The sequence below is a fragment of the Falco cherrug genome, chromosome 5, assembly GCF_023634085.1.
Source record: "Falco cherrug isolate bFalChe1 chromosome 5, bFalChe1.pri, whole genome shotgun sequence".
NCBI classification, from domain to species: Eukaryota; Metazoa; Chordata; class Aves; order Falconiformes; family Falconidae; genus Falco; species Falco cherrug.
Genome location: NC_073701.1, coordinates 20,427,368 through 20,452,327, shown reverse-complemented (window position 1 = coordinate 20,452,327; position 24,960 = coordinate 20,427,368). Strand labels below are relative to the sequence as shown.

Below are 24,960 nucleotides of genomic sequence, written 5' to 3'. Positions count from 1 at the left end.
AGTTTGTGGTAGAACACTGGGTAGTACAGTTTTAAGGTGGGAGGAAGGAAGAGATCCAGTTTTTTTTTCCATAACCCTGAGAAGAAACGTAGGCAGAAATGTTTTGTCTTGGGAACACTTTAAAGTCTTGGGGGAAAATAAAAATGAGGTGTCTCCTTTTTATTAAATTGCAGTAGGAGATTAGCATACCATTTCTTCACTGATACTTAAGAAATTATAAAAAAAGATGACATAGGTATACAGGTCCCACCACATGCTTGCTCCCCCACAAAAGTCTACATAAAAACTGGTTCTACATCAGGAATTTTTTTTTCTTTAAAAGTTACTGTTGGCAGAAATACAACCCTCTCCTTTCTGACAGTAGAAAACATCAGATGTATCTAACCTCTGCATTTAGTAGTGATGTATGAAAAAAATCCATTGTGTTTAAAAAGAATGCTGATGCATATAGCCAAGGAGATGTTCATCTTAGATTATTGGTGTGAATGTTTTCATTTGCAATGCGTTTGACGTGCGTGTACGCTTTCTCGTCAGCAGCTCAGGAGTAATCACTGAAAGGACTATTTTGAGTTACTTATATTAATAGAGTGAATTTTGGAGGACTTTGAAGCATCAAGCAGAGATTGGGATCATCACAACTATGACAAGAAGAGGCATGGGGAAAAAAATCATGCCCCTTGTTAACATGCAAAGTGCATAAGCATTTTATTCTAACGCATGTAAAGTGTGCAGGTGTTGATGTCTTGCTGTTTCAGATTGATAGGATTGAAATCATATACTTGTCAAGGCAGGGGTCTCTTGATTCCTTTCATGTTATGGAGACTTGATGGCAAGAGCAGGGTGGCAATGGGAGGTGCATTTAAAATTAAGTGTCCAGTATTATTAGCAGTGGGGAGTATTTTATAAGGACCTTACAATTTTCAACCCTGTATGTATTTGCTGGGGTTCTGTCCCGAATGATTATGGCCTGTTGGGAATTCATGGCTTAATCTGTTGGGGAAGTGTAGACTTGTAGACATTTAAGCCTGTTTTTCAACATGGAGTAAGCAAAAATGCTTACAGTTATGTATGTAGTTAGTCTGCTTGCAATTACTGTTCAGAGGAGCGGTCACACTTGTGCTCTTGGTCAGTGTGATGGCCTTTTTACTCACGTGCCTTTTAGGCACTTGAACCAGACACGGTTACAAAGCTGAATAATTAATCTGAAAAAACTGTGGAAGGTTACTTTGACATCATTATAAAAAAAAGTTTTATTCTTGGTTTGGTTTTATATAGACATGAAATCTTAAAGAATTATATCTCTTCCTCTTCTTTCCTGCTATACCAAAAAATATCAACAAAACATTTCAGGGTTTTTGGTTTTTTGTGTTGTGTTTTTTCTAGTAAACCGGGGGGGGGGGGGGGGGGGAAATATTATTTGAGCTGGATGTTCTGTTCATCTCCCAGTATAGATAAAGATACAGCTGCTTGACTTTCTCAAATTTTAAAAAGATAGCTAATAGAACTGCATACATTGAGTACTTGTGTAAGTACTGTAAAGCAGTAACTGTTCTAAAAATATTATTTTTGTGGTACAGTTCCCTAAGTCAGCAGCTATTTTCCCCCTTAAAATTAGGGAAGCCACAGTTATTTTCCACAAAATGTATGCCAGCCAAAGTGATAACATACCAGAGAAACCTAATTGATGCTAGTGACCATGAAAAATTGTTTGTTTTTTTAAAAGGAGTTCATTATATGTTAAATTCAGTAGTACTGTGAATCACAAGCTGGTTAGCAATTTAATCTGCTACCATTTTTAAAGATGTCTTTAAAAGTAATCTGAATTTTAGGCTATTAACATCTGGAAGCTGTAGCTTTTGGAGAGCCACTGGATATTTTTACTGCTTGAGTGTCCAGCCCTCCAGGAACCAAACATCCGCTTTTTCAGACTCTGGCTTTTTTTTCCTCTTGTGCACATTTTTTTTGTAGTGGGTTAATTGGAAGTTGGCTTAAAAAAATTACCCCATGTTATAAATGCTTTTAAATTAGCAAAGACCTGTGGAAGAAAAACACTCATGCTCTCCAACTGAGGGGAAAAAAAAAAGGCACAACAAAAAACAACCCAACAAAAAACAAAACAAAAAAACAACAACCCAACCAAGAAACAACACACACACACACACACAAAAAAAAAAAAAAAACAAAAAAAACCTCAACAACAACAAACTACTAACATGTCCTTGATTATTGTGAAAACGTCCTGAATTTTTCTCTGAGTCGAGATACTGATGTAAAATATCTAGAGGTATTCACTGAAATAACAGTGATAAACAACAATATATTCTCTTTTCATTTTTATTACTCTATTTTTTAATGAATATTATATTGCTGCTATAGCTTGTGATATTATTCCTTTCCAGAGTAGAGAAGTTAACCACCGAAAATACACCACCGCGAGAGGCAAATAATATTTCAAACCATCGGGTGCTAATTAAGCCAGATGCGCAAAATAACCAGAAGAACAAAGAAGTGAACAAAAATGAGGAGAAGAAAGCTTTGGAAGCCGAAAAATATGGATTCCAGAAAGTTGGGCAAGATAAACCATTAACAAAAATTAATAGTGTAAAGTTAAATCCTTTGGGATCCGAATACAGGACTTTACCCATAAGCATGATTCCGGCTGGACACTTCAGACCGGTTCATTTAAATGGGTCTGAGAATAAAGCTCTTGGGGTTGTCCTGGCAGAGGCTGGAGATGGAGGTCAGCACAATGTGGTTCAGGCACATATGGAGTCTGAACGAGTTATGCAGAGAACTAATTCGATGCTGCAGTTGGAACAGTGGATTAAAATACAGAGAGGAAAAGGACAAGAAGAGGAAACGAGAGGGTAGGTATTATGTAATTTTTTTATTATTTTTTTTTTTTTCTAGGCTTTCTAGCAAGTCATTCTCAGACTCATATCCTGGTTAGATTCTTTAGGTTTTGGTCTACATTACATAAATATATAATCATCGTTCTCTCTGAGAAGTGCCTGGATGACTGCTCGGAACAGATTTATAGTTTCTCTTTTTTTAGCATTTGAATGATTATTAATAAATTAAACTATATTAATATATAAAAACAGCCAGAAACCCTTTTTTGAGTGTTAGAAATTTCTCTGTCCTAGCAGGGAGAAGGTGTCATCAGTCATAACAATTATTTTTCTTCTTAAAATTGCCCTGTCTTCTGCATTTTTGTTTACAGATTTTTGTAGTAATATTTTATTTAAGTTTCTTAAAATATTCCAGGGACCTTTTAAACTTTAAACCAGCTTTAACTGAAGAGAGAGAGACAAGTTCTACTGAAGTGTAAGTCACAGAAATCTAACTAAGTTGCTGATGCTTGAAGCTTCTCTTCTCCTGAAATTAAACATCTCCCAGTTCTAATATCGAGTTCCAGTGCTTATTCATGAGGCTTTAAAATTATGTGTGAATGATTGACAATGTTGAGTCTTGTGCCGACAGCAATTTCTCTGTCTGACGGAAGTGTAGGAACATTGCTTCCAGGCTGGCTTACAGACAAGTAGCTTTAGCAGTGAAATGTAAAAGTTTTTAATATTACATTAGATAGGATGCTATCACAGGAGTATTTTGAAGAGCTGGAAATTAGGGAGCTTGTGTATAGATAGATGGCAGAGCAGAGCTTAAGACAGAATGAAATTCAGAAATATGTTTTCGGCAGACTTCAAAATACAGGGGTTGGGGACTTTGCAGTTTTTGCAAAAACTTAAAAAATTTACATTAGTTTGACTTACACTTGCCAAAATTGGTTGAACATTTCCTCATTGCCTTCAGTCCTTCATTAAATATAATCAGGAATTGTTAATGTGTTGTTTCATTTAATACTCAACATAAGTAGTTTGATCAAGTTTGAACTTGCAGTACATACAGTGAGTTGCACACTCTGATATTTAGTTTATTATGCATGCTTGCGTAATGAGAACTGAGAAGGCTCTTTGAGGCAATTAGATTTTTTAAAAAAATTGTACTGTAAAATTTGCAAGCAAAGAGTAGAAATCTGAATACCTGTGGCATTTTTCACTTGTGAGCAAGCATAAAACCCCTAAAACTGGTTTCATTGGGGGAATCAAATAGAGGGAAGTACGGTTAACAATATGTTGCTAATAAACAATATTTTGTTCTTGACTATTAGAGAATGCCTCTTGTTTAAATAAGGGTAGCATTGATAGCACAAAGGGTATGCTTTCAAATGCAGTTCTACGTAAAAGTTGCAAACTGGAAAAGATTTGGCCTTGAGCTATCTTTTTTGCTTTGTGTGGAAGTGACCTTGAATAATGATCCAAATTTCTAATGTATAGTGATGTCTTTAGAACGTGATTTCATTTACATTTTATTTTTGTTCAGATTGCCAGTTTCTGGCTGGGGACAGAAATTTAAGTAGAATTGAAGTTGGTGAATGAGAGTAGAAAGCAGCTCCCCTTTATGTTACATAAGCTTAAGGCTGGGGTGAGAGGCTAGTAAGGCTCTTTGTAGTAAGACCTGATCAACTCATAACTTGGATTTTTGAGAAAAGTAGTCTTCGCTTAGTGGGGTAAGGTTGCTGACTCCTAACAAAGATGCTCTCCATTGCATCAGTCTCTGATGTTTCAGAGAAATCATGAAGGATCAAACTGAGTGTCTCTGGTATGCCAGACTGGAAAAAAATTTAAAATAGTAAAATGTACACAGGTTCAGATGTATAAAGTATGTATAAAGTAGGAGCTATTAGCTGTCCTCAGTATGGAATGAAAAGGGCTCACTGTTAAATTATTTTTTTGGAGGAACAGACTGACCCCCTTAGTAGTTTGATTGCCTGAGAAATTTATGAGAATGGTGGCAGTTTTTTAATTCTTGAATCTATTATCTGCCATTTCTGTGGATCTAGACATCTAGTTTTGAGAGAGCCATATGATTAAAGACAACTGATGCTTTTTGGGGGGACAGGGGGACCAACAATTTTTTTAAAATGGAAAATAAATGTTTTTTTTTAAATGAAAAACAAAAACATTCCACTTTGGTATCATTTTATTGAATTAATTTTGCACAAGTCAGTTATAAGTACATGTCTTCACCAAAGTGGTTCTCTTGAGTGGTCTTTCTTAAATGTGAAAAAATACAGTGTGGTTGCATAGTACTAAGTGATGGTTTTGTTGTTCTTAACCCATGATTTGAGCCTCTGTCTCCCTGTCTTGCCTATAGAAGCCTCATCCTATATATTAAACACCTGCTGCACACATAGCACCAGGTTTATGTCTTTACTCTGCCACCGTTTGCTTGATTCACACAAGGAAGTTCTATATTCTGGGCCAGCTGGTGTTTGCATTCTTTAGGATGAAGAATTATTTTGAGGTTTTGATCTGAGGGTATTTCATAACATAGCGGAGCTGAGCCCCTGAAGGCTTAGCAGCAAAGTTGCTTTCCCAAATAATCCAACTTGGACACCAGAACCAGGATTGCTACCCAACAGTAATCCTAGAGACAAGCTCTGGAGTCTATAAACTCATGTGGAAGCCGCCTTTTCATATGGGAACATTTGTACGATGACAGTTGCAGAAGGATTTTGAAGCCTTGCAGTATGCGTGACTGCTTGACCAGCTGCAGCGATCTCCCCTTGCATGCAAGGCAATAGGTGCAGTACTGTCGAGAGTTATTTTTTGGATTTGACTGGAATGACGTTATTGCAAGTATCAACAGAACACTGGTGAATCTGCTCCGATTTTATCAAATGGTGTAAAGCAAGGCTTAATATTGAGGCTGTTGGGGTTTTTAGTTTTCATGGTTTACCAATACAAGATGCATATTTTGTCTTCCTAAATGTTTTAGAATGCAAGTACTTGCGTGCAGACTTTAAATTGCTGTATTTACAGAGAACTTCAAGTTGTCCGGGTTATTTAAAGGAGCCAACAGGATTACACTGCCCATTCCATTAACAAAATGGGAGAGGAGCTTTAGTGAGTGAGGTGTATCGAGCTGCCAAATATCTTCATGAAAAAAATACCAGTCTTCACCATAGCTGTTTGTGAATAGCTAAAATGATGTTTTGAAATTTAGAATTTGAACCAACAGTGTCTTGATGGTTTGGGTTTGTTTTAAATATAGAGATGGGAAAAAGCCCATATCATTAATGGTATGTTATATGAAGAAATTGACAAGTATTTAAGCAGGTTTTGCAGCAAAAGGATAGGATTTAGAATCCATTTCCTTTTTTTTGTTGTTTTTTTTTGTTGTTGTTCTTAGACTGGAAAGCTGTCCAATCTACAAAATGGGGACAATACTTTATTAATTCTTGGAAAGCTTCAGAAACTGTAGCAGATTTTGTATGTAAAGCTCTTTATAGCAGTTTTCATCTCCAAAATGTTACAGGTGATCATAAATACTCAGCTTAACTATTTTCAGTGAAAAGTGGGGTTTACAATCATCAATTTCTCTGATAGTTATTCCATATGGATCTAACATGCATAATGCTGGTTTATCTTGTCATTTGCCCTGCATCATTTCTTTAATGCTTTTGTGGCACTGAAGTTACTAAAAACCATCTTGGAATCCTGGTGCCTGGTGGTGGCCGTTCGATTTAGTCTGGGGTGTAGCTGGAAGCCGCTGCCCTCTGATGGCTGAATCGTGTCCAGTCTGAGATCAGTTCTGTTGTCTCTGGGCAAGCATCTATCATACACGTGATCAGTAGCAAAAGCCTTTCAGGGATGCTTATCTGAATTTTACATAAGGGTTGAATGGGTCTATGTTTATGACCTAGATTTTGTCCTCTGAAAAAAAAAAACCCACAATTAGTGCTTTGTCATAGTTAAGCATGCGTCAATAATCAGCATGGAAAATTTTGCATAATGCTGAAAGCTGCTAAATGACTGTAGCACCCCAGAAATTTCATGTGGCAACAAATTAAAGAATATGCCTTTGAATTCGTATCTGAGTTGAAAAGCAATATAATAATATTATCAAACAAGGAAATATTTTGCTGTTTCTTTTACTTGAATAGCTGATGTGGAATGGCTTGACCTTGGCAATTGCAAAATATTATTTCATTAGACAACTACTGCTATTTTACCTTGGTCTGCTGTTAAAAAAAAATGACATTATTTTTTTTAACATAGTAATTGATCAAGATTTTCTTAGGGAAGGAGGAGAATTCTTTCACTTTTTCAAAAGAGAACATTTTAAATGGGCTCATATGGAAGCAGTATAGAACTTCAGAGCTTTCAAAAGCTGGACCTATTCAGCACATAGACAAGTACAAGATTTGATCTAAACTTGACACTACAGACTGTTGAAAAGATGAAATATGGATTATATAATCAAGCAGCTTAATCAGAGAGAATCCAGTTTCAGCTGCTACAGTGCGTTCAATCAGTAGAGTTGATTCTTTAATTGTCATCTTGATTTTGTTGCATGTTTTTAAAATAACATTTGTAGAATTAAAAAAATATGTAAAAGTAAGCTAGTTAGATAAACCTAACAAATATTGAAAAACTTTATATTGCCATAATATTAATGCTGTCCACTAATAAAAAGAAAATTTGTCTTTCAGCATAATCTCGTATCAGACCTTGCCAAGAAACATGCCAAGCCATCGACCTCAAGTTTTACCTCGGTACCCAGAAGGCTACAGAACACTACCGAGAAACAGCAAAGCACGGCCCGAGAGCCTCTGCAGCGTGACACCGTCAGGTTATGACAGAGCCGTAGGACCGGTAATAGCTGAAGAAAAACGAAGATCAATGCGTGATGACACAATGTGGCAGCTTTATGAATGGCAGCAGCGTCAGTTTTACAATAAGCAAACAACTCTTACTAGACACAGTACTTTAAGTAGCCCAAAAACTATGATTAATATTTCTGATCAGACAATGCATTCGATTCCCACCTCGCCTTCTCATGGTTCAATAGCTGGTTTCCAAGGATATTCCCCACAGCGGACCTACAGATCAGAAGTGTCTTCACCAGTGCAAAGGGGAGATATAACTATTGATCGCAGGCACAGGACACATCACACTAAGGTAAAAATACTTACTTTAATAATTAAAAATCTTATTTACAAGGATTTTTAGTGGAAAGTATACAGTTACTGTAAAACTCCTGTTACCTTGTAGTGTAATTTATTATAATGATGATTAACTTTCATCACTCTTCATGGAGAAAGGCTTGATTTTTCAAAAGCATTTAAAAATCTAAAGGTATTAAAAAGGTATTTTTCTAATACAGTAGGTTAAAACACGTTATCCTAACGTTACTGTCCGTGATACTATGTTTCTCTAAAGGAAAGGAGTCAGCAGGCAAATTATGCCAAATAGTCTGTAGTACGTGCAGAAATCTTTCTCTTTTCTAGCTTTTTTAGTTGGAAGTCTTACAAGGACTGAAAATCCCAGATTTCTTTACACGTGCTGTTTTCTGTTCTTTGGCCACAAGTCTGGCTGCCTTGGGTTCCAGTAGAAAATTGAGTGTGATTGTTTCTTTTGATGCCTTTGAGTTATTGGGGACATTACTAAACATCAGAATCTATTTGCACGCAACCTTAGCATTAACTCGTGTCTTTGGTCTTCATCAGTGAGAGGGAGACACAAATTGTAAACCTGGGAGCCAGATGTGGCTCGGCTGTACCCATCATGCTTGTGTTATGCATGCTTTTTAATACATTGGAGATAATTACGTAGAAATTACCCTTTCAGTTGGATGTAAAACTAGAGTTTGCATAAAATGCTCCTGAACATTTTTCCTAAATCTTTATCTCTAGTGTCTTTATGTTTCTTGATTCAGGGAAAAAATCTTCAACTACATCTTAAAGCAGTTTAAACAACTTAGAGTTGATTACTGAGTCTTGCTTTTGGAAGCTGTTAGGTCCCTATCAAAGAAGTCATTTTGTTTTGACATCCTTTCTCTCAACTGCACTGGAAATTTACTAATTGGTGCTTCTCACACATCTGAGAAATGTCACTGGGGGTCAGTGCTGCAAAGTGTGTCCTTACTTGTCCTTTCAGCCATGTTTTGGTAATTATTTTTTTCCCTTGTGAAACACTTTATGCTAGTATTTAATTTCATATTCAGTATCTTTTATACAAGACTCCTGTTTCCCTTTTGTTTTTCATGCTACTTGGGTACATAACTAGCTTTTGCCACTAAGTTAAAAACACAGACCTGGTTTTAAGTGATGGATAATTAGGAGACTGGCTATTGACAATCAGTAGGGTAGATTTAAGATTTAAACCCCATCTATATAGAGATCTTGGGTTTTAAACAGCTTTCAGTGATGGGTGAAAAACTAAAATTGTTGTTTACATGGGCTATCAGTAGGGTAACAACTGTGACCGAGGACTTTTAATTAATGAATGATGAAAGGTGGGGTATTTCTAAAGTTTAGAGGTGGGCTACTCGAGTGTCCTAGATGGTAGATCAGCAGGGAGCATGACTGGCCAAAGCTGGCATGAATCATAGCAAATTTGTCATGAGCGTGGAGTTGGCTTGACTTTTTTTTTTTTTTTAGCATTTAATAGTTTTGAGTCTTTAGAGAACTGTGGATCATACTGTGCTATTTTGTTTTTGTACAGCATGTTTTTGTGCCCGACAGAAGGTCAATGCCAGCAGGTCTGAGTTTACAGCCTGTTACTCCTCAGAGCCTCCAAGGCAAAACAGTGAGTTGGATTTTTATTTGGTACATCAGGGGTTTTTTTAAGAATAATTCTTTAAGTATGAAGAGGCAACGCTAAAATTTTATTCTATTCAAAGCTTGCATCTGACAGCACTTTAATTTAAGTAGCTTTATCTTAATTATCAGGGGTTTTTAAAGCAAAGCAATACTTTGTGGTTCCATTAAATTCTGAGAATATTGTGTGGCCACTGAATCCAGATTTTCTTTGAGAAATACAGGTATTTTTTTTAATCATCTTTGATACATTACAGAAATCCCTGGGAAAGGGTAGAATGCATCACAGCACACTTACTTCTCCATTACTTAGAAAATCCTAGAAGTAAAGTTTACCTTTTTTTGAAATCTTAAGGATACTAAAATTGCATTTGGTAAAATTTTGTCTTTTCTGACATCTGCTAGTTTACTGTGGTAGAGCTGAAATTCTCATTGAAGGTATTTAATCAAAGTAGTAACAGTGAATACTGTCCACCTTCCCAACTGAAATGCAACTCTTAGCCAAAAACTAAGAGACTGTCCTAAATTTGTTATTTCTTTACCAGGTTTTGTCTCCTTTCCATAATCTTTCTCTATCCATCTGAAATTACTGTTTGAGAGAGTTATGATTCAAGAATACAGATTTTGAATCACACTGTGGGCAACAGCTCCCCAGTAAATCCTTCCATTGCCTCAACCCCTGTTTCTTGCACTTCCCAGCATGAATCCCTGGCACCTTCGGAAATTTATGGGTTGGCCTTTGGCAGCTGGCGCCTTATCTCTGCACCCTGTTTTCTGCAGATGTTTCTTTGGGTTCACAGCCCCCTGAGCTCTCCTGGGCTCTGCTGCTGGAGCTGGGCTAGGGGGCAAGGAGGTCCAAGCTTCTGACCGTAGAAACCAGAAGTCCTGCCCTCAGCATAAGCGTTGCAGGGGCCAGAGGAGGAAACCTGTAGGTAGCTCTTTAAACAAAATTTTGTGTTACAAGAATCCCAAGAGTTATGTCGAAAGCACAGCATTTACAGCAATGTAAAAAATGTTTGCAACACTATGAATATCTGGAGAGGAGTAAGGTTTACTGTTCAATGGGCTCCTCTGGAAAAAAGTTGGCTTACAAACACTGGATTTAAGTACCATTAAATAGCTTATTCCTAATGCACTAAAATTGGGCTTTTGTAGAACGCACCATGAAGAATTTTGATCTTGAAAAAGTGATTCACTGTTCCTTTTGCTTGAAGATGCTACTTTCAGTTATCTTTCTTCTAAAAATAAGTTTTGTTCTGCTTTGCAATGATGCTAACTTTCAGACTGAAAGCATTGTCACCAGGTTTTGGAGAGAACTGGAAAATGTCTTGCATAGCAGTCTAGATTTACACTTAGTCTCTGCAATTAAGTATCTTAAATCCAAGTATTGAAAGAGGACCTTGCAATAAGAGCAAGACTGACCGTTAGACAATTTGGCTTTGGTGTTGGTTTTCCCTCAAAGCAAATGGTTTCGGCAGGTGACGCTATGTGGCAATCCCTTGCTCCCTCTTGTGGGTTGCTTCGGTGCGAGCTCACACCAGTGCCAGCGCTACGCTTGTTCTTCTTTATTCTGGGAAACTGGTATTCATTTTTCAGTGGTTTAATACGTGGGTCTCTGGAGCTTTTTTTTCTTTCCTTCTTTGCTTTGGGAAAATTCTGTGACTGCAGGAGAGAGCGAGCAGGGGCTTAGGGTCTGATTTGGGTTTGGGGTATTTTTTAATTCAGAACTTGTGAGAAAATCAAAATGCTGGATGAACATTTAGCCTCTTATAAGATTGACTTCTGGAGAAGTGTAAGAAACAGAAGCAAACAGAAACATCAAAAAAATACTTATGAGTTAAGTGTTTTGTTTTCTTTGAAGTATTGGTAGTAGAAGTGGTTCCCAGGAATGGTTCAGGTAGAATTTCCCAAATTGACCTAAACTGATCTGTGTGTCAGGATTACCTGACAAATACCCATTTGAGCGTGACTTTATTTCCATTATATATGTAGTCTTGGGGTTTAAATACTATTCTTCATCCCTTCCTAAGGATGTATTGTACATCTTAGTCATAAAAGTAAAGCAATAAATGAACTGGTAGCCTCAGACCTGTGGAAGGTGGGATGGAAAATTATTTTTGTCTTGCTTGTGTAGTTTTGTTTTGTGAAAGGGGATCGGTTCTGATGTAGTTCAGTTATCATGGGGTTTTAATTATTTTTACTCTTAATTTTGATGCAAACTTGAATAATTATTTTAGAAACTAAATATTCTTGAGGGCATTTTTTGATTGTGTCACCAAGCTCACATGGCTGTCCATGTACAGGTAATGACACCCTAAGGGCTGGAATTACCTCCCCCCTTCACTTAAGTCAATATCATCAATTTGACACGCATGTCAGGAAAAGTTTTGAGGGCTGCACAGACTTTCTTCTGCAAAATCCTCACTTATTTTTGTCCTTTATACAGAATGTTCCACTGTTTTGGCATTTGCAGTATCAATTGTTTTGACTAGTTAAAAGTTAACCCTTTGTTATATATTTGAAAGTGGGCAATTTTGGGGAAAATGGTATATCTTTTGTTGTATCACTGTTAGAAAGTCTTTGTAAGAAAGATACTAAGAACTCTAATTTTAATTAAGTTTTGTTTAGGATACCAATTAACCCTTTTTCTACTCTTTGGCTTGTCACACTGCACTCCTTCAGCCAGAGGAGCTCACGCTGCTGCTAATAAAGCTGAGACGGCAGCAAGCTGAACTGAGTAGTATCCGGGAACACACACTAGCACAGCTCATGCAACTAAAACTTGAGGCCAGCAGCCCAAAGGTCAGCTATAAAGCAATGTGTGTCATGTACCATTCTCACTAACTTGTAGTCATTCATTACTCACAGTTCGGGTTGTACCGTTAGTGCAAAATTTTCTGACTATTGTGGGAGTAGAATAGAGTAACATTGGTTCTTGTGTATGTGATGTTCTGCTATTAACCCTTTGAGGTTTCACTCATAGCTTTTTTTAAATTAGTGGAGTCAAAATTACATAGGAATATTTTCAATATATTGTTAAGTTTGAAATTAAAGGGGTTTAACCTTTTGGCATTATAAGCAAAATTAGTAGTGACCATGAGACTAACTTATTGATTCTACTGCCTGGTATCAGATACAATCTTATTTGTAGTCTGTGTATGAAAATCAGGACATGTTTAAAACACAGATTTATCAAAGGGTTTATAGTTGTCTGTGTAGTAGACATTTACATCAGCTTACTGTATTTTATATGTAAAACCAAAATGTAATGTGGTAGTTTGTAGTCTGATTCATGGCAAACTTTCATCGTTTCTGTTTCGGGATCAGTACTTGTTAAGAGTTCAACAAAACCAAAAAAAGGCAGATAAAAGCGGCATTATATTTCTACGTAAAACAGAAAGATCACTGTCTAGTTTACATCTTAAAGCTCTTTTCATGCATTCTGCACCTTCTGTCCCTTTCCTTTCCACCACCCCCCACCCTGACTGCTGCCTGCTAGAATGAGATTCTTTCACATCACCTTCAAAGGAATGCCATATATTTGGATCATCAGGTGGGATTTGCAATTTTCTTGCGTGTTTACATTTCTTAATGCTTTTTGCCTGCTTCTATCAAGCTGGAAATATTTGGGGAGAAGGATTTTCAGTGCTTTTTATAAAGTTAGATATTTAGTACATGACCTTTTTAAGTAGCACAGAATATCATAATCGATTACAGATTTGACATGTAATGGAAAAAATAACCCTCAATTTAAACGTCATCAGAATACAATAGCCATTTACCAATTACTTTTTCTGTTCTTCATTTCCTCCTTATAATAACACTGTGGCGTTTTACCATCTTTAACCAAAGTTGTACTGTATTTATTTCCAAGCTCATATGACACACATGCAATTTATAGAAGATTAGTACTTCTGATAATTTTAGTTTTCTGGATTAAGAAGAGTTAGATGTTTCTACAGGATGTGAAATGAAAGGGAGGTAAAACATGAAAAATATTTCAAATAAAAGCATAGCTCAATACTTTCCTTTTACTCAGTTATTTCTTAAATACTTATAGAAGAATAATATTTTACTTCTTCACGATTTCTTATAACTTACTGAATGCGGGTGCAATTCTGTCTTCACTAACATAATTGATAGCCAGTGAAGAACGGTGATACCACATACCTCTTTTTGTAGCTCTGTTGCATGATCAAGTGGGACTTCCGTACAAGTTGTGTGTGAGGTTTTTAAATGGGAAGTTTTTGCTAGCACTTATAAAAGGTAGTTGTAAGTTCTTAGAAGAAATATAAGCAAATAGAAGTCCATTAGTTAAAAATATAAAATTTGCTAAGCTTTTTCTTTTTCTAACATTCTTTCTTCTGATTAAATTTTTCAGCCTTAGACTTAAAGTGTTCTTGGAGCTTTTATGTCCTACATGTTCCTGTAATAGGATTTCAATGAGTTAAGAACCACACATGCACGTAGAGACATAAACACACACACATACATGTGCTTGGTTCATCCAGTGACTTTATTTTCCTGTTATCTTTGAGGCATAAGGTGTGTCTTGTGACCAATTCAGTTAGTTGTCAGTGTGACATCTCTGCCTTGTCTTAAAGAGCACCAGGAGGCCCAAAACATTGGGGAAAAACTGCTTGCTAAATTAGGCCAAAATATTTCATCCAACTCAAATATTTCCAGTTTATAATGTTTTGGAATAAGGGAGTAATTCTGTCTTCAACAATGTAATTTATTGCCAAGAAAGTATAACTGTACATGTGAAGTGTAAAACTGTGTACTAGGCTGTTGCTTGATGAGCCAAGCTTGTGAGTGTATATATATATATATATAAAAAATATATATATATTAGACAGAATTAAATGGAGAGAATTGCCTACGTATAACATGTGAAGTGGTAAGGAGGGCAGGTTTTTTCGTTTGCATCAGATAAAATTTAGAATTGCAATGTGATGTGATAAACATTGATTTAGGGAAAGGTCTGATTCTTGTAAATGTGCCATAATTACCCCTACCAGAGATACAAGAAATCACTGCACTTACAGTAAGAAATCATTATGAAGTCTAAAATGTATTACCTTAATCACTAATCATGGAAGAGCAGGTTGGAATACTTGTCCCAGTTTCGGATCAGTTTTCTTTTTTCCCTTGTTCTAATATAATACTGCCACCTACCTGTATGAAATAAATCCCCCGGAGAGTCTTTTTGCTTTGAATACCACTGCTTCTAGGGTGATATCTCATTTATATCTCTTTATTACTTTGCCCATTATCAGCTTTCCTTTATGTTGGGAAAAAAAAAATAAAATCAAAGTTTCTTTTAGTCTGAGTGAGGCCTTTCTTCCTTGTTACCTGCATCTGTAACCAGCTTGCATAATCATTTGCCCTCTTTGAATTTTAAATGTCTGGTGTACTTAAATTAGGTAATTCCACTCCTGCTTTGCCTTAGAATACATGGTGGAACTCCAGTCCCATTGTCTTCGGCTTTCACCTCTTTGGTCACAAAGAATTCAGTACTGTATATAACAATAATCTGTAATTACTATTTGTACTGAGGCTGCACAAGTGAATTTTCAGGCAGACTAAAGTTCATGTGTAGGGAGGGTAAATTCTGGGCTGTTGCAGTAAGTTGTCTACTGGTTAGGTGGCTTTCTTATCAAGGCTCAAGAATATCCCATAGCCTTTTTAAATCATACTTCATTTTATATTGCTGTTTCCTTTTGAGATGCTTAGAAATTCTTCTGTTATGCTTTTTGACATTTTTATATTTTTGTTGTTGTTGTTGGAGTTCAGAGAGATAGGGAAAAAAAGACTGAAGAGACTGACACAGATATATCCAGCCACATGATTTCTTTGATGACTTATGTCCAAAAAGAATGATTGCCCAGCATTTACGTTGTGAGTTACTCTGCTGGCTCAAGGTTTATAGAGAGGTAGGAGAGAGACTCATCTGCCTTTTAGAAGGTACTTCTTTGGACATAGCTAGCAACCCTAGGCAATGATGACTTGTTTGCCAGGGTGGGACATGTTATGAAGGCACATGTAATCTCAGTCTTATGCATTATCAAATTTTAAGGGATCACTTACTGCATATTACTAAATCCAAGCCAGCAGTTTCCTTAATGTATTTGTACCCAGTAGTTACAATAACAGTAATAAAAAATAGGAACTCAAATAAAAGCTAGACATGCTTTTTATCCCTTTGTAAATAAAGCCGTGGCAGAAAGTGCCACTTGAATCAGTCTGTTGATACAGAGAATTCCAGCAAACCAGTCTTTTAGTATACTTCTGCATTTTATGTTGATAGTAAAACTTTTCTTTACAGAAAAACTCTTTTTCTACTGAGCTCAAACTATCTATGTAAAACTCTCCATGCGTGTTTTCATAATTTATTTCAGCATATCCCAAGTTGGTTTGACACAGTAGAAGCTCTACTAAATTAAATTTAGTCTTTTTTATCCCTGTTTTTTGAAATGGCTATTTATGTAAATAGTGTAGGTGTTAAGTAGTTCATACACTTCTGTAGGTATTTTCATTTTTAGTTTCTTTCACTTTTCAAAGGGTGCATAAAAATAAACAGAACTTGAACAAGAAGTTGTCAAATAAAGGAGTGAAGGTCCCACAGCCAACATACATACTGTCTTGGTGGTTTGCTTTTGTTTTCTCCTCTTTACTACCCTCTTTCTTAGATGCCGAAGGTAGTAAATTAAGAGAGGCTGGAATAGTACAAGGGGGTTTGGATAGACCTGACATATATTCTGTATTATATTTGATATCTTGTGTTTCAGCCTAAAATTCTATATCCTATACTAGCACCATATAGGATACTACTTTACTTGTATTTTTCAGGTTATCTGGAAAAGGTAGAGGGAGCTGACCCAGCCACCCTGTTGTTCTTTCTGCTGCTTTTTTTTTCTTTCCCTTTTTCCTCCCCAGAGGAAGAAGGGAGGCTCAAAACCAGGGGCTCTGTAGGGTGAAAAAAAAAGAGTATGCTGGAGGCAGCATTGCTGTACAAAGAAGGCAGTGAGGAAAAGTGCTTCCTTCTTTCTTTGGACAGAAAATGAAAGAGGAAAGATGGGAGAAAAGCTTGGTCGGGTCCTATTGCCACTGCTTTTGCCATCAGGAAGCTTGATAGGAAATGGATAAAACTGCCAACCTCAGCTCAGTCTTTTGTCACCCATAACATATACGGTCTTATCTCGTCAGTGAGGTCAGCTCTGCCGATGGGGAGCCGCTCTTCCAGCTGATGGCTGCCACCAGAACAGCACACACTGAAATGTCATCTGTGTAGGGTGTTATCAAACACGGAAGCGAATATAGGAAAAGGAAGGAAGGGGAGATTTGTTGATAGATTGGCTTTACAGTTTAAAACACAAACTACCCACTCAGATGCTCACTCATAAATAATGTGGCTGTTCATATAGATCATATATCCAGGAGGTGTTTTTTTCGTTTTTTACAACTGGAAAATGGTTTTATATACTACATCACTCAAGAAAAAAAACAAAGATAAAGCATCACTTCTGGGGAGGAAGAATTATTTACTGGAAGTAGAAAGCGATAAAGCCAAGACTGATTAATTTTATTTGGTTTTACTGCTGTGTTGCTGTGTGGCATCAGGCAGTACACACTTTAATTTGCTTATGATTTAATTTGCTTATGAAAATATTAATTCCATACCAAACAAATACTATTTGTTTTCTGAAGTGAGAGAAAATCAAGGCTTATTTCTGTTATGAGCAAGCAAATATTTTTCCTTGAGCTATTTGTTCAATGTGAATAGTGTCCAACTTCAGTGTGGGACTAGCCTCATGATAATGCTTTAAGAACACAAAACAGGTATCCTCTTTGCCTTTTAAAGCATGGCACTTGCCGTTGTGTCCCGTGTAACTGGTTTACTTTGCTAGTTCTTCAGTACGCATTGCCTTGCGTGTGCGCTAGCTTCAGTTAATGGAAGGTTTGTGACATGTGCTCCCTCAAGAATTTAACTTCTCAACAGTCAGTGGTTTTTTTAGAAACAGTATTTCCTAAAGGGGGGAAAAAAGCTTGCTATATTTGACTGCTACAAAGGCTCTTTGGTTGGCATTACTATACCAGTTCTGTGGGTTTTCATCTTTGTTCCATAAGGGCTTAAGGAGCTGGAGCTTTTCTGAATATAACTGGCCTTTGCAAACAGTGTTAGATAAGCACAGTTAAGCACTAATGGTAGTAAAAATATTGGAGAAAGTCCTATAAATCAAAGTTGGACCTCGTGGGGGACAAAGTGTTATTTCAGAACATCTTCTGAGCAAATCCACTTCACCACTTTGCTTCTTTTCTAATCTGGATGAAAATAATCTTTGAACAGCTCCACAGAAATTAATTCCAGCATCGCCTGTTATCGGTCAGAAAGTAAAATTTTGAAATACTGTAAGAAAGAAATAGCCAAAGAGCCTGAAGCTCTTAAAGTCCTCCTAATAAAAATGCATCTAAACCCGTGTACTTCCAGTAAAATATTTCAGCCTCAGAGCATAATTTACAAATATTTCAGTTGGCTGTAGTTTGGTTGCTTGGCTTTGGACCTTATTGTTGATCTTACTATTGAGACATCTTTTGGTATCACCTAGTGCACCCACTCTCTGAAAAAAAAAAATGATGTAAAGGGAGAACAACTTCTTGTGTCAGTTCTAGTTTTTTGTTTATGTGTACTGTAGATGATGGAGCAAGTGGGAAGGGTTGCTTGTTTGAGGTTTTTTTCCTGCCTTGAACAAACAGCATCATAAGCTTGCCTTCTTAAGTTACAATACTCTTCATTGGGTGATTAACATATCAGCTGATTATACTTTAGTATGTATAAAACAACAACAACAACAAAAAGGTCATCTGTCTACAAGAAAAATGTGTTTCCCATGAGGAGGAAAAAAAAAATACTTCTCCAAATGTACAAGTTAGTGTTTTTTCCTAAATAATTAGGAGTAAGACATTCCAAAAGGCATAAAAAATTCAGGCTTTTTGTTGCATTTCAATCTGTGAAACAAAGCCTTGCTATGCAAATTCATGGTGAGTGCATATATATGTGTAAAGACAGAGTGAAAGATCATAAATATTTATACACACACTTCCTTCCTGTCTGACCATACTTGAAACAAGTGTTGCTAAGGTTTCCTAAAGTTTCAAACGAAAATACAGGGGGGATTGTGCATTAAGTGACTTTTAGTTTCTTTTGGAGAGAAAAACGTATCTGTTTTAATAATTTTTTCCCTTACTTTTAGGAAAGTTTCCTTTTTAAAACCCCAAATACCATACTGTTTTCTGTGCTGCATACTTTTTTGAAATCCTAAATGTATGCAATTTTTATTTTAATCATCAAAGTATCTGGTTTTGACATTTACACACATATCAATAAATGATTATCATTATAGAAAATGTCTGACTAGTTCTGAAATATTTTCACACCCATATATGGGGGTGGATAAATATGGTGACTAATGATTCAAAGTTCCTAAGTGTATAAATCAGCGTAGTATATAAAGACATTTTTTGATACGTGAACATGAGCCTAAACCTTGCTTCAGTGTTCAGAGGCTGGGAATGCTTATATTTTTAATGTACATTGAGTTATTAAATCTATAATTTAAAAGGTTTTCTGATAAAGGTTTGAGTGTTCCTATTGCATAATCCGATAATACTTTTCATTTCAATATTTTGCAAAGCTGGGGTTATTTGAAACATTTTTATTTTTAAAAGAGGAGAGTACCGGTGAATAACTATTACTTTTTGGTTTTGAGCATTTATGTGGTTTTGATACATTTGTTTGATATTAAAGTTTTCAGATGTTGATATTACTGAATGATGGAATATGTAAAAAGCATGGGATAAAATGTAATCTACTGCATTATTAGAAAAAATTAAAGTAGAGGCTATATTTTACAGTGTCGTCTTTCAAATCTAGCCATGCTGTAAACTGATGTTTGCTGTATGCTCCTCCTGATTTGAAATAGATGAAAGAGAATGAACCTTTAATCACCATGGTTCACACTATGATTGAGAACTCGGCGCTAAGACCGCAACTGTACCAGCAAGTAAGGTCTTGGATAGTGAATGAAATTGCTTTATCATCTGCGAAAATTTTCCTTAGTGACAGTTTTGGTTGTTCCTCAGATTTATTCATAACATTGGTGTTTCTCTTATTTGCTTTGGAAAACCACAAGTCATCCATGCTTTATAAAATGCTGCAATATCGTTAGCATGGCTTTTGCTGCGTTTTTGTTGTTAAGTATTAAATGTACACTTTTGAATTACTCTTTCTGTCTAGATGATTTAAGTAGTTGATGTTTTATGCAGGTGTCCAGTAAATTCATAAAATTTCCAATAAGCTTCCAACATTTGTCTTAGCATGATTCTCTGCAATTAGTGTTCAAAGGTGCTTCTTTCTTTTGACCACTACAAAAGCATGTGAGTGGCGTTTACCTGGTCATTTCTGGCAATTTTGTTTTGTTCTAGGAAGTGGATTTACAAGTTTTTGTTTGTACCTACCAAGCCTTTAGCCACTGGAGAAAGGAAGGATCAAAAATACTTTGATCTGGGGACTGTAAATCCAAAAGGCAGTGTCTGTTCATAAAGTCACAGCAGACTTAACCGTGCACACTTACAGAGTATCTAGCGATGGTTGTAAATGGTAAGATGGAAGAAGAATCAGAAATGTGAATGGAAATATTGTCTGTGAGTTGAGACCTGCATTAACTTATGAGCATGGCCAATACATATCTGTTGGCACTGCAGTCTTAGGGATACCGGTGCTTAATTGAGCAGCTGCTGTCACATCAGGGAATGTCTAAGAAGTTTCTAGCCTCAACTGCAACAAAGATGATGTTCTTCTGTAAAGGACTATGATAATTTTGCAGCAGGTGAGGTGTGCAATTCTGGCTGCTAGTCACAAGGGAGTATCTGACCTGTTCCCTTACGCTTGCAATTATGCCCTTGTGAACCAAAATGACATAAAAAGGTTGCACAGGTTGAAGGAAAGGAGATGTTCTGCCGTGTAAAACAGTAATGTGGTAGTGGTTAATGCTTTGCCCTGTTTCTAAAAAAGTCTGCCTTAATTTCATGTTTCATTTTTTCTGGACGTCAGCTTCACATAGTAGATTGATTGTGATCCAGAAAAGTTGTAAGAAAAATTTCAGCTTTCCAAAGGAGGTTGGGTTGTGAGTGACTTTGATTTCAGGATCATGCAATTTGTGCTCCTGTGTGTAAACTAGGAGCTTTACTTGGAACCTGAAGGAGCTGTTTGGGAGAGGAATGGGAGAAGTAGGGTGCCCTCAAGCCCTAGATGAAATTGTGTTTTCTTTTCCACCCCCCCACCCCCAAGAAGCCTAGCTGTTACAATTTTTTGAAAGCAAATCAATTTTCTGTAATAGCGTATGTAAGACCAGTAAGTCAACATACCAAAACATGACCAAAGGTGCTTTGGAGGTGTCAGGGTAAACTAGCTCAGCTTCTAACACTCCTATAGACACACCTGCGGTATAGCTGTGGCTGGGCTCGTCTGCCCACTTATTTAAAGATACCAGAAAATTTCAGAGTGCTGTCTTGGCAAAGCACGCCATCAGCTAAGGTATTGCTACACAGCACTGCCTTCACCTTGCAGGCGTACCTGCTGCTTCCGATTTGACACTGGATAAGCACCTTTTTTGACATTCTTGTCAAAGAAACAATGAAACCAACAGGTCATGAAGACTGAATAACCTTTTGTCACTGGGGATGTGGTTTCTTCAGGTCAGAGTGTTTGTGACATGTTGGCAGGCTTGGGCAGAAGATTTGCACAAGCTGGAGAACAGCAAGACTTTCTGCTTTCATGGATGAAGTTTCCGATATGAAATACTGTGTCAACTGATTTCCAGGAAAAGAGAAAAATACACTAAAAATTTCCCTACCTAAATAGTCTTCTAAACTTTTGTAATTGAAAACTAACCAGTTTAAAATTCTGGGAACCTATTTGAAGTTTAAACAACGTACAATTATTTATTTTTTTTTTATTCCAATAAGAGAATATATATTTTTTGCTAGTCATCTTTCCCGATGCAGTTTTAAAACTATGTAAACAATTGGGAGAAGCCTCTGTGTAAGCAACTGAAACCCGTTTTGTTGTCAAGATGATAAACTAGTTTCTGATGACAGTAACTATTCCTGTGGGTACAAAGAAAGGATGTTTCTTTGCTTCAATTTATCCAGTTAAGTTTTATGACTGTGCTCATTTAGAGTTAAGCAAAGGAAAGCAAGAAAAGCTTGTAATTAATTAAAAATTAAGGTGTCTTCCTGTTCACTTGTACTTTAGTAAAATAGCTAAAATACATATTATTTCTAATGTGTAATTTATAACACATTTTTGTGATTTGTTACATCTTCACAGTTACTTAAATCACTTTGACTTACATCAGTCTACAGACTTTACTGTAAATTTGCAAGTATAAGCCAGGACAATGATTCCATATATAAAGACGAGAAAAATAGAGACTTTTTACAGCCTGGACCCACCCATTTCTACCTTGTTTATGTTATTATTTCTTTCTAATGCTAGGTGAGGAGAGTTAATCTTCTTTTCTAAAGCAGTATATGATGATTTTAAAAAGTAGAATTATCCTCAGTTCCTCTTATGTGTGTGAGTTCCCTAAAAAGGGAAAAACATCTGAGTGCAACAACTTAACACCAAGTCTTTGCTTGGATTATTATTCTTAATATATTTAAAATGTATTAAAATAGTCCTTGTTTTTTTGCTCCTGTAAGGATAGGGAGATCTTGTTTATGGCTATTAGTATTAATAGTATTATTATTGTTGCAGCTGCATGCATTTAAACTGTTGTGCATGGTAGATTTTGAGATTTGTAGGTAGAAATATTTTTCAGGTCGTGTTACAAACACAGGATGATTGCATTTGAGCTAAAAATCTTTTATTTCCAATTTGTATTTGCAATGTTATCTGTCATGTTATGCACAATTAGAAGAGAATCTTGCTTACTGTGGGGTAAATGCCCGTTTGCCCTGCTTCCTGATAGTAAGAAGTACTTCAAAAAAGAAAAAACAAAAAAAGCCTCTTGGAAGTCTGACTTTAACTTCGTGCTCCCCACAATATGTCTTAGATTGTCCTGTTTTAATTTCCTAAGTGCAGTATTTTGCAGAGGTGCTCAGTGTGCTCTCAGAGTGTGAAATTGCCTGCCATGTATTTGTTGAATCAAAATGGTTAGTGGAATCTGAAAATAGCTTATAAGGTAATGAAATAGTACTGTCACTGGAATGTTTTTAATCTTGACTGCTTAAATAGGTTTAACCCTTTATGTCTCAAGAGAGAGATTTGCCTAATCTGCATTTATTTGGAAAAAAATTTCCCTCTAAGGACATTTTATATTGTGTCCATTGTGGTAGATTTATCCACATCTGTGATTCATCTGGTACGGGCGTTTAATGGAGATGGGGACTGTACAGTAGCTAACAAATTGTTAAAACAAATTGTTTCTAACACAAAATGGAGATTCAATTAAGGTCACTTTAGCTTTTTACATGTAAGATACACGTTTGGCCAAGTTCTGTGTGTGTAGTTTGCATGTCAGGAATGGCAAGTTCTGTTTGTAGGTATCGAGGGTGTTGCTCCTGAATGTTTTGGAGCTGTGCAGTGTATTTCATCACATTAAGAGGGATGGAATTTTTTTGTAATCGAGTAGGCAAATGTCGGGGGAAAGCGTAGAAGCCATCAGCAAGTCATGTCGTTGGTTCAGTAGGTGGCACTCTTGATCTGAAATTACTGTCCTGGTAAAAGTATTTGTAGAAATGATTTGGTGAGAGAGGCATTTGTTGAACGTGACATAAAATACATTTTGATAACTTGATCGTTGGAGCTGTTATAATGCATTTTCCAGGGTTATGAGGTTGTTAACCTTTCTTGTAATGTTTAATTGCATTTTGTCTACTGCTATTCCTCTCATAATTCCAGTAGGATGCAATAGCATTCTGCACTTTTTGCCTTAAGCTGATATATAGATGTGCTGTGGAAAGAGAAGCTGCTGTTTAGTCGGAGACTGATTAAGTGTTTCATACTATTTTTAGAGGTTTTGTGCTCAGTCTACATAAAATGTTGAAGTAGAAAAGTTGAAATGAAGTGGCTCTCCAGCAGTGCCTATTGTGGGAAACTAGTACTGCTGACAAAAGCAAGAAGTTGGCAGCAATTTTAAGTGTGGAAGGATTTTAATAAGAAGAATTAGCACGTGTATAGTGTTCCTTGAAAATGTGGTTTTCTTCTCTGAATACATAAAATATGTTCCTTTTAGGAGGTAGGCAGGGATAAGGATGCTGAATTGGCAAGCTGTGTTAAACTCAGCTATAATTAAGGGTGAAATGCAAAAAATAAAAAGTTCTCTTTTTAAAAAAATGTGTAAAAAAAATACTGGCTTGAAAAAGTAACATGATATCTTTCCAGGCAAGCCATATAAAATGCTGAGCCATGTCTTGGGAAGTTGTATTTATCTAATAGGGTATAATCTTTGTTATGTAAAATCTTTATGTTGTGAAATATAACTAGATTTTCTCTCTAAGTTAAAGACATTTGGCCATGTTTATGAGTTGGTTTTTTTTAAATATTTCCATTCCTCATTTTTCTCTCATTGTGATAAAATCAACAGTTAAAAAACACAACTACAGTATTAGGAGTTTAAATGGATATCTTAATTTTTGTGACATTCATGAGGTGCAAAAGTGCTGTGGCTTTTTTCATATTCCAACACTCATTTTCATAAAATGTCCGTTTCAAAGAAAGTTCCTATGTGGTTTTAATACACTATACATACTTTTAAATTGTCACCAGGTGCATTTGCATGACGTATGTGGACATAATGTCTTGAAATGAAACACTTAAGTGTGTTGAAGATTTATTGTTTGTTTGGAATGCTTGTCTGATTAACCCTTCCCTAGCCCTTGTATTTATAATTGTCCTTTAAAATGGACTTGTGTTTTTATAGTCTTTCTTGCACTATTGAGTCATGATGACCTAATTATGACAGATAGATGAAAGGAAAGCATCTATGTTGGGCCTCAATGCACGCATGTTCTTAATTAAATAGAACACTAAGGCTGATAGCGTTATGCTAATCCTTGCTGTATAGGACATTAAGTAGTTACTCTGTGACAGTCCATTCTAAAATGGGAAGCTACCTTTTTTCATGTAAAATATTTTTAGATCTTGTTACTGGTCAGTTCAGAGTCTGAAAAAGTTAAGCACTTCATGTGGGGAGCTGTGTGAAAGTAGTTTGAGGATACCTTACATG

General features: G+C 36.3%; 1 protein-coding gene across 16 annotated transcripts in view; it reads left to right on the top strand.

Moving 5' to 3' along the window:
• PLEKHA5 (pleckstrin homology domain containing A5) overlaps nucleotides 1-24,960 on the top strand; it is a 168,780-nt gene that overhangs the window by 118,717 nt on the left and 25,103 nt on the right. For 7 of the 16 annotated variants that reach the window (XR_008732416.1, XM_055711672.1, XM_055711670.1 and 4 more), the window contains 6 exons: nucleotides 2,400-2,867; nucleotides 7,559-8,027; nucleotides 9,573-9,656; nucleotides 12,350-12,469; nucleotides 13,167-13,220; nucleotides 19,651-19,731. Coding sequence is in view for 15 of the 16 variants with exons in the window: in XM_055711672.1 (XP_055567647.1) it covers nucleotides 2,400-2,867; nucleotides 7,559-8,027; nucleotides 9,573-9,656; nucleotides 12,350-12,469; nucleotides 13,167-13,220; nucleotides 19,651-19,731 (1,276 nt within the window). In the remaining variant the exon portion in view is untranslated. The remainder of the gene's footprint in view (nucleotides 1-2,399; nucleotides 2,868-7,558; nucleotides 8,028-9,572; nucleotides 9,657-12,349; nucleotides 12,470-13,166; nucleotides 13,221-19,650; nucleotides 19,732-24,960) is intronic. The other 9 variants (XM_055711678.1, XM_055711682.1, XM_055711684.1 and 6 more) reach the window with 4 other exon arrangements.